This window comes from Aphanomyces invadans, assembly GCF_000520115.1.
Source record: "Aphanomyces invadans strain NJM9701 unplaced genomic scaffold supercont1.5, whole genome shotgun sequence".
In the NCBI taxonomy this organism is placed as follows: Eukaryota; Oomycota; class Saprolegniomycetes; order Saprolegniales; family Verrucalvaceae; genus Aphanomyces; species Aphanomyces invadans.
Window position 1 is genome coordinate 2561343 of NW_008580150.1, and position 10982 is coordinate 2572324.

A 10982-nucleotide genomic window follows, 5' to 3' on the forward strand; every position below is an offset into this window, starting at 1 on the left:
GGCACTCTTCGCGTTTTGCCGAGACGGACGACGTCATGGCGCGCATGTGTCGAGCATCGACGGCGATATCGCGGCGTGCGTCGAACAGGCATTGTACATTGCATCTCAAACCGAGGCAGTCGCCCACAATTGATACTCGATTTCGCACGATTTTTCGGTCAATTTTAACATTTTTCGGGACAAAATGCCCGCGAGAAATTGAAAAAGTTGGAACCACGAAGAACGAGATGGTACGTACGGCGGCGATGGACCGGGCCCCGCTTTGCCGTGACCATCCTCTTTGTTCCAGAGCTCCGACCAGACAGCGGTGATCCGCGGATGCATCAAGCACAAGCTCCTTTCATCCGGTACGTCGTGGTGCTTTCCATCGACCCAACGGTGCGTCGACAGGAGGGAACAAGCTGTACGTGAGCTACTACCGGCAAAAGGTGTATGCCGACGTCCATGAGAATGGATCGATGCAATTCCAAGGTAAGGTATACACGAACGCGACGGCATTGGCGCTTGCTATGAAGCGAACGCTGAACCCGTCGATCAAGACCGAACCGGGATGGATTTCGTTGTTCGCGACCGACTCGAACACATGTCTGAAAGACATTCGAGAACAATGGATCGAGAAGATCACGCCGCCGCCTCCCACGTCGTACGCAACCGCGTCATCCCTAGTTGGCTCCGCGTCGTCGTCGTATACGAAATCGCCCGCAATCCGTCCCAAGCCACTGGTGCAGCAACCCGGTGCCGCTCCATCGACGTCGAGTTCGACAGACGTACGTTTGTGGCCTCCTTCGCACAAGATGGTTCTTCATTCATTCGTTTGTCCGTCGTAGATATGCCAAGCATGCAAGCGCGATCGCGGGTCCCTCCACGTCACGTGCGATGCATGCCACAAGAGCTTCCACCACGCATGCCTTCCCATGATGTCCCTGGTACCCCTGCCTTCCGCTCTTCTTCAGCCATCTCAACTGACTGCATTCGTCCTGTGCGCTTTGGGGTCGTAGAATCCGTCGACTACGCCTTGGTACTGCGACGGCTGCATTCAACAGCACGTACGTGGCACGCCCTGCCGCTCCATTGTCATCCACACGCTTGACGGCTTCCTCTTCCGTGCAGTGCGCGATCATTCTTAAATTTCTCTACGACTTGCGCCACGTGGCCAAGCATTGTGACGCCCCGTTCCCTGCAACGCCTGTGCCCGCAGCGACTCTCCCAGATCGAGAGGCGGCCGTTTGTGACGCCACGGCGAGCGTAGAAGTTGAATCTGCTGTAGTTGCAGACGGCGCCGCCACCGTCGCGCAGCCCCGCCCGACGCTGCTCGCCCACATCAACCACTTAATTGACCAACTGGAGTCGCCCGCGACGCGCATGGTGCGTGCGTATGTTGGTTTGAATGGCTGGCGATTGAATCGAAGGCGTAGAACGTGCTGGCCAACAGCACGGGCGAGCTGCTCGTGCACTTGAGCAACTTGGACATTGCCGCGGGCCTTCGGACGTTGGACGAGAACCTGGCGGCGATCGCGACGGCATGTTCGCGAGAGAACGAGCCGATCGAGGACTCGATCGTGTCGCCGGGCGTCGACGGCATCCTGAAAGTGCTCAACTTGCGCCATGGCATCCTGTCGGCGAAGTTTCACGCCAAGCGGACGACGGCGGCGCTCGCGACGTTGTCCGAGAAACGCAAACGGTACGTGCACGTCGCTGGAATGCGCCGCCCCGTGACGTTCGACGAAGGGCTTTCGTCAAGACCCAAGCCAAGCTCGACGAAGGCTTTCAGAAGGAGCTAAAGGTGTTTAACGACTGGGCTGGCCGCGTGCAGGACGCAACGGATGACGTCGAGAAGCAGCATGTCCACATCACCCACATGAATGCGCTCATCGACAACTCTGTTCGCCACCGCAAGGTACTCGAGCTCGTTCTCGGCCATCGTCGGTTCTGCCACGAACGCGTGGACTTTTCTTGACGACGTTTTGAGCACGCGGCGGCAGCAGCAGCATGATGAAAATGTGCACGGCATGGGGATGCTTTATGGGTGCCAAAGCGCGCTGACGTGGTTCTTCGATTAGACCCTTCGTGCGGCCAGTTTGAAGCACCGATTCATTCCCGCGTATCGCACCGCGACACAAGATTTGTCGACGAGCAGCGACCACTTGCTCGTGACGATTGTCGCGGACAAGCTCCAGGGCCTGGCAGCCTCCTTGAACGAATGGGAGTCGATTCAAGAGCACTTTGAACGTGTGCAGGCGACTTTGATGCATGAAAAGACCCATGGCATGTCGACGAAACACGTCTCGACGACCGAAGCGGCCGACGCCACCGAGCCACCGCTGAAACGTGTCAAGGTCGCGATGGACCTGCCCCGGCCGCCATCGCTCAAGCTCTTGGACCGGCAATTGAATCAAGTGACGAAAACCCTGGCGTCGTTGCAGGTACCCGGGGACGTTGCCCATCCATTCGTCACGATGGCCATAGAGCCAACGAACCATGGCGCTCAAGACCTTGACCACGTTCCAGAATTCGTTTGCACATCGTATTCGGCCTCCGTTGTCTGCCGAGTGGAAGGCGCTGATGCACACCATGGACGTGATGGTGCGCAAGTGCCAGCCAGTGCACGCCACACCCTCCTCGACGAGTCTTGTCGGCGATGCCCCACGCCAAGTAGCGGCCGTCGTGCGTGCACCGAGGATCGTGGCCAAAGTGGACGGCTCGGAACACGTTGAACGGGACGTTGTCGACGACGATGTGGAGCGCAAGGAGCAAGACGAGGAGGATGGGCCGGAAGTGGTGTCGCTCGACGAAGACGATGACGAACCGAATGGCGCTGTCCGGTGCACACCTGAAGTGTACGAAGTCGATGACGAAGACGAAGGCGAGTTGCAAGGGTAATGGCTCGTGTGCATACGTCGTGATGGAAAGATTGAAAATCTCGATGCATTTTGTGTTACACGGCTGATTCGACCGAGGTGGCCGAGTCGGCGGGCTTCCCGGCAGGTGGTGGCGCGGCGACGCCGACGACCGACGTGCGGCGCATCGGTGCCGATTTTGCACCCGTGGGGGGTGGTCCTTCCGTCGGTTCGACAATGTACCCTCCACCAAAGACAAGGTGCTTGGTCGGACTGCGGCTGTCGTGCGAGATGGACCTACCAGAGCACAAACATGTAAAGAGGGGCACGAAAGGAGCTTCACAAATCGAATCGTCGATGGCGCAGCCGTACTTGGATCGGTGGGTGGGAAGAGGGCCGTCGATCGTTTTGAACGCAACGACGGACGTCCTTTTCCCAGGGGAAGCGACTGGCGGCGGTGAATTCCAAGACGACTGTGGCGTGGCGGACGCGCGCTCGGAGAGGGAGGTCGTGGGGACGGTGGCCTGTGGACTGCATGCTGTTGTAGTTGCTCTGGTCACGTCATGGCGATGGGGCACTTCCGACGACGTTGCGGGGGTCGTCAGCGCTGCTGGGACCGCAAAGCCGCCGGGAAAACTTTTGCTCGTCTTGGGAAACAGCTGGAACGTTTGGAGCGCTACCAAACAACGCTGGACAATTAGCGTCGTGCCCAAGTCAGGCGAGCGTACGCTGGGGCTGGTGTGGCGATGTGCATTTCGTCGAGTGCCGACTAAGGCTCGGTGGATTCGGGGATGCCAAGTCGATGCTGAGGTCTGCAAACTCGGTCGGCCGGTGGACATGGGATGCGGTGCCTGCCCGGTGTAACCCTGTCTTCGATTCCCATGCGCGGTCGTTCAGTCTGGCGCGGTGTTAGGCGCAGGCTTCACCACATCGAAGTACCTGGTTCGCGGTGGGCTTAGCTGGGTCATGTACGTGTGCTGGGACAGAGGCGCTACCTTGTTGCACGTGGTTGTGCACTCTATTTATATGTGGCGGGCCTTTTTATTCACGTTGTTGAAATGTCCACGTTATGTCACATCTTTGAAGTGTCCACATGCGTTTCACACATTTCAAGTGTCACTGTTCGAACAAGTTAAAACGCGTGCTTGTACGATGTGTGACGTGGCACGACGACAGCGCGGGATTTAGCCAGGGTGTGATGCTCCCTCACAACTGCCCTGGCGAGCTGTCGCGTGCGATAAATATTGTGTTGGAAGGCGGCGTCGAGGGCGGTCGGCTCCACAACGCTGCGTGGTCGCGTCGGACTGCGCAAGTCGTCGGCACCTTTCGTTCGAACCAGCGTGTCCTTGGTCACGTAAACTGCCCAGAGCAAACGTCAGAAAGGCCCGACAGACGGACGAACGTCTTCTGGTACCGTCAGTGTCAGTGGCGCGGCTCGTGCCGTGGAACCCGGTTTGGGGATTCCACTGGAAAACATGAGCATTCGCCGACATGTCGGTGAACGTTTTCGACGCGATCATGTGGCTCTCCGTAGCGTTGGCAGGTTTGCATTTGGGAGGGGCAGAGGGGATGAAGGCAGTTGGAATCGGCTTATCGCTCCGGTCAACGAGGAGGTCCCAATCCTCGACGAGAAACTTCTTGGCGCACATCGACACCATGATCGGCAGTCCTGGCAAATGCTGATCCGACACGTCTGGGTTGTACGCCACCGCGGGCGACTCTCCTCCATTCGATTCTGCTTGAGCATGTTATGCCTGCTTTAACATAATAAAAGTACCAGACGCTGCGTCCGTGGCTGCACGTGACGTGCTTTGGAGGGTCGCGACGGCACGGGCGAACGCGGCGCTGCGCTGTTGATCTTGCGCTTGCCATTTCTTGGCCAACTGCGCAAGGCCTACACGATCGATGCAAACCCGATTCAGTGGCTGGTTTGATCGACATGGGTACCGCTCGTCGGCAGCAGTGCTCGAAACGCTGCCAAGTTGGCTTGCTTGAGGATGTAGACGTCGGCGGTGGCGGTGACGACTGTTACGTCGACTTTGGCCTTGGCACCGTCCGAAAGGAGCAGCGGCAAGCCCAGCACGCCGCGGCGCGTGACTCGTTCGACTTGGATATCGATGGACCTTTTCGGCGTGGCTTTGAACTCTGGCAAGGCAGGTGGATGCTCGAGCACCGGCTCGTGCCACCGCTGGGTCACTTGAAAGTCCCCCGACACGACGAAGTAGACTGCCTCCATGGGCCGGTCGAATGTGAACACGCGAAAGCCAAAGCTCAGTTCGTGGCGCTCCAGCAAGTCGGAGACGGCTGCGATTTTGACCTGTAGCCAGTCGGCAAAAATGTCGACGGACGGCAGGAACGCAATCTTCTGCGCCTTGGAATAAGTCGCGTAGTGGTACGCCCGAAGCGTGCGCTGGTACACCTGTGCACGAAATGTGATGTGGTGGCGGCGAAGACGATGGGCTGCGTTGGGCAGGTTACTTGTTTTGGGATTTCGATCAGTTCGCAATGGCCGCTCGCGACGGCCGAGGCAGTGCGCCGTGCGTCCGTCGAGAACATCGCGACCTATGGTGCGACAGTCGTCATCGCCCGTGGGCATCACGAGCGCGGCAGCCGCCCACCTCGCCAAATCCATCGCCTTCGGGGATGCAGTATAAGAATTGCCCTGGGCAGACCAACGTCACCAAGTGAACACCGAATGCACTCTACCGAGAAAGGCCGGGTCGGTGCGAATGCACTTCATGGCTTGACCATGGCTCGTGGCAGCTAGCGCCTTGGACTCTGGCGGCATCCCGACGTAGATCCCGACGGTTCCCGAGAACAAAATGTAGTAGAATTGACCGACGTCCCCTTCCATGAACAAGCACGCCTTGTCTGGGTACGTCCGCAGCGCCATGTTTTGCACCACGTCCTCGACGACACTGCGATGGACACCAGCAAACGACTTGGTTTGAATCTCGACTGCCCATGTCACGAGCATGTCGACGTCGGACGCAGTCAACGCCGTCGCATGGCCACCCGCATCATCGGTCGTCGTGCGCGACGACGTGGCGATTGCCTTGCCGACGAGAATCTCCTTGGTAGCGGTGCGGACGCGGCGCACAAACATGTCGCGGAGCCGGTCGTTTTCGGCGATCGTGAACTCGCGCCACTGCCGCAGCGCTTGGAGCTTGCACTTGTTGTTCCAGAGGACGATGACAGCGTTGCAGATGGTCGAGTTCCGATCCAAGTGCGGGGTCGACATGCTATCTCTCGACGCCTGGGACGATGGCGGCAGCGCAGGGGTGCCTGGAGGAGTCGGGAGAGGCATCAGAAGGCGCCGCGCTTGGACCACAGGGTCGTGCGCAAGTGCAGACGCCCGTGTGGTGAGCGACACGTGCTTTTGCGACGTCGGGACGTTGGCCATGGCTTGAAGGAGCTTGAACTGCTCGACATTCGAGAGCAAGCTATTGCGACGACCGGCGTCTCCGCCGGGCCGTCGCGACGGTCCCCGAACTAGCGCAGACGGCGTCGATGGTTTTTCCATGGGACGCGAGAATGCAGCAGAGGACCAAAACGCGGCCGATCACACCGACGCGCTTGACCGCATGAAACGCTGTGCTAAGTTTAGCCATTCGAGCTGGAACATCCACCACGATGGCGTCGTCGGCACGCCGCGAAAGCCACACGTCGATACGAGATGGCTGCAGTGCCATGGACAAGTGGTGCGTAGATATGGCGGCACGTTTAAGCCACTCGATTCCTTCATGGCAACAATGCGTGAGAGAGGCCGAGCCAACGCATTTCCATGCAAGGCAATCGCGTGATGGAGGGTCGCGCATCACGGCAAGGACAATTTCAATCCCATTGTGTTACAGGGGATGCCACCGAAGGACGGGCGTAATCTAGACTGTGACGTGTCCAATGTTTTGGTAGCCATGGACGTCGAACCGCGGATCATCGTCGTCGCTGCTGTCGCCGCCGTCCTCAACGGGATGGTACGCTGTGGTTTTGGCCAGGAGGCTGGCGGTCTCGTCCGAATTGTCGTACGGCGTTGGCGGCACGGGCAAATGGGGACTTGATGGGAAGCGGCTTCGTTTGCGCCGCATGTGGCGGGCAAGTCCAAGCCACAGTGTACCGACTGCAGCCACCGCCACGACGCAAATCACGACGATGCCTACAACGACCCTCAATCGAGTGAAAGCGGCATTTGGGCACGCACTCGTCCAAGCGATGGACCGAGAAAGGAAGACGGTGGTTGGGGTGTAGACAAACATGGATGGCCGAGACATGCCAGGAATGGTCGCGATCAAGTAGATATGGTACCAGCCTTCGTCGAACGAGCGATGGAGGTCGAGGATGCGCCCGGAATGGCCGCCCGACGAGTCGGCAAGAGTCTTGCGTTCCATGTTGGACGCATACAGACACATCGATGGAAGGACGGGAGGCACAGCGGACGACGACTGCGCCGGCGAAAAGTACACGTCGTACGAGCAATCGTCGCAAGTCGATTCGTTCAAGGCAGTTGTGACTACTGTCGGCGCTTCAAACGACATCACGGCCGACGGCGCATCCAGCGTCATGTTGGGCGATGCGTCCGCCTTGAACATGCGAGCGAATCCAGTGGGAAACGTAAGGGACGATGAGAACGACACGGAAACGCATACATCGTCGTCCACGTCGGCCATGACGAGCACTACCACGTCCTTGAGACGACCGACCAAGTGCGACGTTGTGTGTACCTCCTTGGATCGTGTACGGGTCGAGGGTGTAGAATTGACCGTCTCGGTCATGGTACTGCGGGCACATGCTCGGCAGAGTCGACGGGAGTACGCTGGCCTCCTTGACGAACGTGTAGCATTGATCGGCGGACGTGGACAGTGGGAACACAACGTTGTCGACCGTGACAAGCGACACATACATCGAACCTGCACATGCGCTCAACGACACTCCTAGCGACACGTTTCCGCCAGGATCGACTGCCGGGAACAGGACATGGTGCAACGGAGCGAGAGGCAGCAATAGGTCTCGTCCCTTTTTCACATCGACTGGAAACGCATGGGAAAGATCCAAGTTCGACGGGTAGTCGTACGTAGGAAACCTCGATGGTAGTGGTGGCAATGCCGATACGTTAAAGGCGGCACGCGCCGCGCTCGCCATCATGCACAAGGTCCACAGAGCCACCGCTCGCATCCTGTCGGCGCTGCCCATGCTTGAAAGTCGGCAACCCTCATTTTTTGTTCGTCCACAATTTTATTCCAATGCTAGAATACTCATAGAAATCGTAAGGTTAAAATGTAATAAAATACTCTATCTTTCAAAAACCTCCAATGCCTCAACTTGACATGTGATTGGCCACAATTGCTCCAATCAAAACGCTCCAGCCCAAATCCCCAACACTCTGACGATGGGACCTACATTCTCCAAAACGGCCTCCTGCGCCGCCATCGCGAGCGCCCGTGACGGCGCGATCGTGGTCGGCGCCATGGAGCCATTCCAGAAGTAGTGCCAGCAGATCACGTGGGATTCAAAATCGGTGTGTTCGAGGGCATGTCTCGCTTCCATGAGGGAGGGCTACAACTCGGTTTGGTTTGGATCCAAGAGCGATTCCATGTGTTCGCTGTCGTGGGCGCTGCGGTGTCGGTCGGCGGGCGTGCTGTTGGGCCGTCGATTCAGCACCGACCCATGGCGCGCGTCGACAAGATTCAGCGCAATGCCGGCGACAGCTCCCAGCGCCGCTAGAGCGACAAACTGCATTTCGACCCCGGGAATGTACGACTGATGCAAGTCAAACTCGAGCGCGACCAAGAGCGGAATTCCAGCAAGGCCCAAGTTCTACCCACACACGACCGTGATGCCATCAACATTGTGTCCTCCCCTCTCACCTGAATCGATGTGATGACGCCATACGCACTGCCGACCATGTGCGGCTCGACCACAGCTACGCACAGCCACCATGAACAAGTTTCCCGTGCGGTACCGCAGGAACGGTACATGGAATAGATGGCCATAGCGCCGCGGCAAAGACGCAGTAGGCGAGCCCTTGGAGCGACAACGGCAGCCAGTACGTGGCATCAGTCAAACCCAGTAACAAGTGCACAACAACCAGTGTCAGCGCGGCAGCAAGGGCGAGAAAGGCACGGCACCCGACGCGGTCTACGGCGAACCCCATGAACGGGCTCAAAACGGCGGACATGAGGTATGGAACGCTCATCGGAGTCGCGGCGGCCGACGCGGCGGCGCTCTTGTGCTTGCAAAAGTCTCGAGAGTATGTGCCATGCTTCCACGCGTCCGAGTCGCAGTTGATCGACCGTTCGTCGATGTAGGGCGGGAGATGAGAACACAGGTCTTGTTCGGCGGCCGTCGTGATGGTCGAGCAATTTTGGTTGAGCGCCGGCAGCGGCCACGCGAACGGCGGCACCGACGGGCACGATGGCGCGAGGGCGGTACAGTTGTGTGTGGCATACGCCCCAACGTCGCACCGACGGCACTCGATCGGCGGCGACTTAAACAAGTCGCGCTCCATGAGGAGACTGCTGGCGACACTATTGAATGGAATCACGCAGCCATATACGACGAGGCACGACATCGACAGCAACCAGAAGAGCGGACTATCGGGGAGTTGTCAGATGGGCAAACATGGAGGGGAACTGGTGCACCCAAATTGCCGCAAGTCGTTGAAGCTCATGCTTTGGTCCGACTTCTTCACGGGAAGCGACGACGACGAAGGATGGCGTGCGGCGCGCGCGATGGCTGCGTCGGCGCGCTTGTCGATCGGGATGAGCGTCAGTGCCGCGATGAGAGACACGCCGCACATGATGACTCCAACCCAAAGCGCGCTGGACACGTTGTACTCGGACGCGATTTCAGGACTGAGCTCGTTGTTGAAGACGCTGCCGAGGCGGGCAATGCTGAGGTTGATGCCGAGTGCCATCGCTATCGGGTCACAAGAAGGAGGTTATGACGGACATGGAAAAAATCAGAGAATCGGATAGTGTACCCAGTTCCTTGTTCTTGAACCATGATGCGACGAGTGTGCTCTGCGCAACGCCAAGGCTTTCCCCGCCCAACCCGAACAGCACTCGACCAAGCTACCGAGACCCAAACATGAAGGCGATTCATCGATCCAAAGCTAGCTCGGCGCGGTTGTACCAGCATGATATTAAACTGCGTCGTGGAGCACCCGATTGCAAACACAACTTGCCCCGTTGTGATGATGCCGGCAAACTGCGATGGCGGCATCAGCGACGGAGGTCAAGATGAGGAACGAACGTACGAGGAGCAACGTGACGCGGGCGCCGAGGCGATCCACGAGGAATCCGCCGCAGAATGGCAAAATAATGTTGGGGATCGAGTACAGCGTGTACAGCAGGTTCTACCAGTGTGGGTGGAATCCAAGTTGGTATTCGGGAGCATCATACGTAGAGGAACTCGTAGCGGTCGGCAGGGAGGTTGTTGAAGTGTTGCTGTAGCTGACTCTTGAGTGCAGCGGGGTTGTCGAAGCAGTAGTAATTCCCGATCATGAGCGTGCATGACAGGAACAGGATAAGCCAGCGCACGGGCAGCTCGCTCTTCTCCATCCTCGTCGTCTCCCTGTGGAAAATGAAATCTTTCGCGAAACAATTAACATCTTTTTGACCAATCAAAACAGTCTAAAAAATTTTCTTTGCTGTTCTGCAGAACAACCGGGATATTTTGCCTTGTCATGTACCCACACGTGGGACTACCTAGTAGTACTTTGTAGATCGGCCACCACTAGTACTTTATAATTGTACTAAACGTCCGAAACGCCAGGATGGACAAAATCCGACAGATTCATGCGGTGCAATGCATGCTGGCGCCAGTGCCGCTACCGTGGCGTAAAGGAGCTGCCTTACCTTGGTTCACAAAGTAGTGCTCAAGCCGTCCGCCCCATCTAGGGCAGGTCACGGCCATACCTACCCTCCAGTGTAGCATACCAACATATCGTTGCAAGAGGAGTCCAAGTGCAGCTTCGCGCCATGGCGGAGTGCGCGCCGCATGTCCATCACCGCCAAAGCCACGACCACAAAGGCAAAAATGGTGTCTGTTCACCGGTGCTTGGATCGCAAGGATGCCACTTGATCGCGTTGCTGCCTTTGAACGCCGATGGGCGGAGGTGGAATGGTCGAATGAGGTGTAACCGTTGCA

At 58.0% G+C, this 10982-nt stretch overlaps 5 protein-coding genes across 7 annotated transcripts; 1 reads left to right on the forward strand and 4 right to left on the reverse strand.

Moving 5' to 3' along the window:
- Positions 1 to 35: 35 nt before the first annotated feature.
- Positions 36 to 2935, forward strand: H310_03731 (hypothetical protein; the record flags this gene model as incomplete). Its single annotated transcript, XM_008867701.1, has 10 exons — positions 36 to 230; positions 290 to 347; positions 391 to 767; positions 828 to 926; positions 999 to 1046; positions 1111 to 1365; positions 1416 to 1681; positions 1729 to 1897; positions 2061 to 2423; positions 2467 to 2935. 10 exons carry the CDS (start codon positions 36 to 38, stop codon positions 2878 to 2880), a joined length of 2244 nt encoding a protein of 747 aa, XP_008865923.1. The 3' UTR covers positions 2881 to 2935.
- H310_03732 (hypothetical protein) lies at positions 2904 to 3846 on the reverse strand. The gene is made up of 4 exons (XM_008867702.1): positions 3777 to 3846; positions 3566 to 3735; positions 3210 to 3513; positions 2904 to 3134 (listed from the first exon to the last, which is right to left on the reverse strand). Exons 1-4 carry the CDS (start codon positions 3803 to 3805, stop codon positions 2936 to 2938), a joined length of 702 nt encoding a protein of 233 aa, XP_008865924.1. The 5' UTR covers positions 3806 to 3846; the 3' UTR covers positions 2904 to 2935.
- A 23-nt stretch (positions 3847 to 3869) lies between these two features.
- On the reverse strand, positions 3870 to 6422 carry H310_03733 (hypothetical protein). Its single transcript, XM_008867703.1, has 7 exons — positions 5544 to 6422; positions 5456 to 5499; positions 5316 to 5399; positions 4785 to 5256; positions 4615 to 4731; positions 4252 to 4572; positions 3870 to 4196 (listed from the first exon to the last, which is right to left on the reverse strand). The coding sequence occupies exons 1-7, from the start codon at positions 6358 to 6360 to the stop codon at positions 3970 to 3972; spliced, it is 2082 nt and encodes a 693-aa protein (XP_008865925.1). The 5' UTR covers positions 6361 to 6422; the 3' UTR covers positions 3870 to 3969.
- A 117-nt stretch (positions 6423 to 6539) lies between these two features.
- On the reverse strand, positions 6540 to 8033 carry H310_03734. 2 transcript variants are annotated; one of them, XM_008867705.1, is made up of 3 exons: positions 7556 to 8031; positions 7036 to 7509; positions 6660 to 6990 (listed from the first exon to the last, which is right to left on the reverse strand). In XM_008867705.1, exons 1-3 carry the CDS (start codon positions 8022 to 8024, stop codon positions 6719 to 6721), a joined length of 1215 nt encoding a protein of 404 aa, XP_008865927.1. In that variant the 5' UTR covers positions 8025 to 8031; the 3' UTR covers positions 6660 to 6718. The 2 variants fall into 2 exon arrangements, with proteins under 2 accessions (XP_008865926.1, XP_008865927.1); XM_008867704.1 differs by having other exon boundaries at positions 6540 to 7509; positions 7556 to 8033.
- A 56-nt stretch (positions 8034 to 8089) lies between these two features.
- Positions 8090 to 10409, reverse strand: H310_03735. 2 transcript variants are annotated; one of them, XM_008867706.1, is made up of 8 exons: positions 10235 to 10409; positions 10090 to 10188; positions 9966 to 10040; positions 9814 to 9904; positions 9473 to 9749; positions 8808 to 9424; positions 8699 to 8754; positions 8090 to 8648 (listed from the first exon to the last, which is right to left on the reverse strand). In XM_008867706.1, exons 1-8 carry the CDS (start codon positions 10391 to 10393, stop codon positions 8388 to 8390), a joined length of 1635 nt encoding a protein of 544 aa, XP_008865928.1. In that variant the 5' UTR covers positions 10394 to 10409; the 3' UTR covers positions 8090 to 8387. The 2 variants fall into 2 exon arrangements, with proteins under 2 accessions (XP_008865928.1, XP_008865929.1); XM_008867707.1 differs by having other exon boundaries at positions 8090 to 8754.
- Between the last annotated feature and the right edge of the window lie 573 nt (positions 10410 to 10982).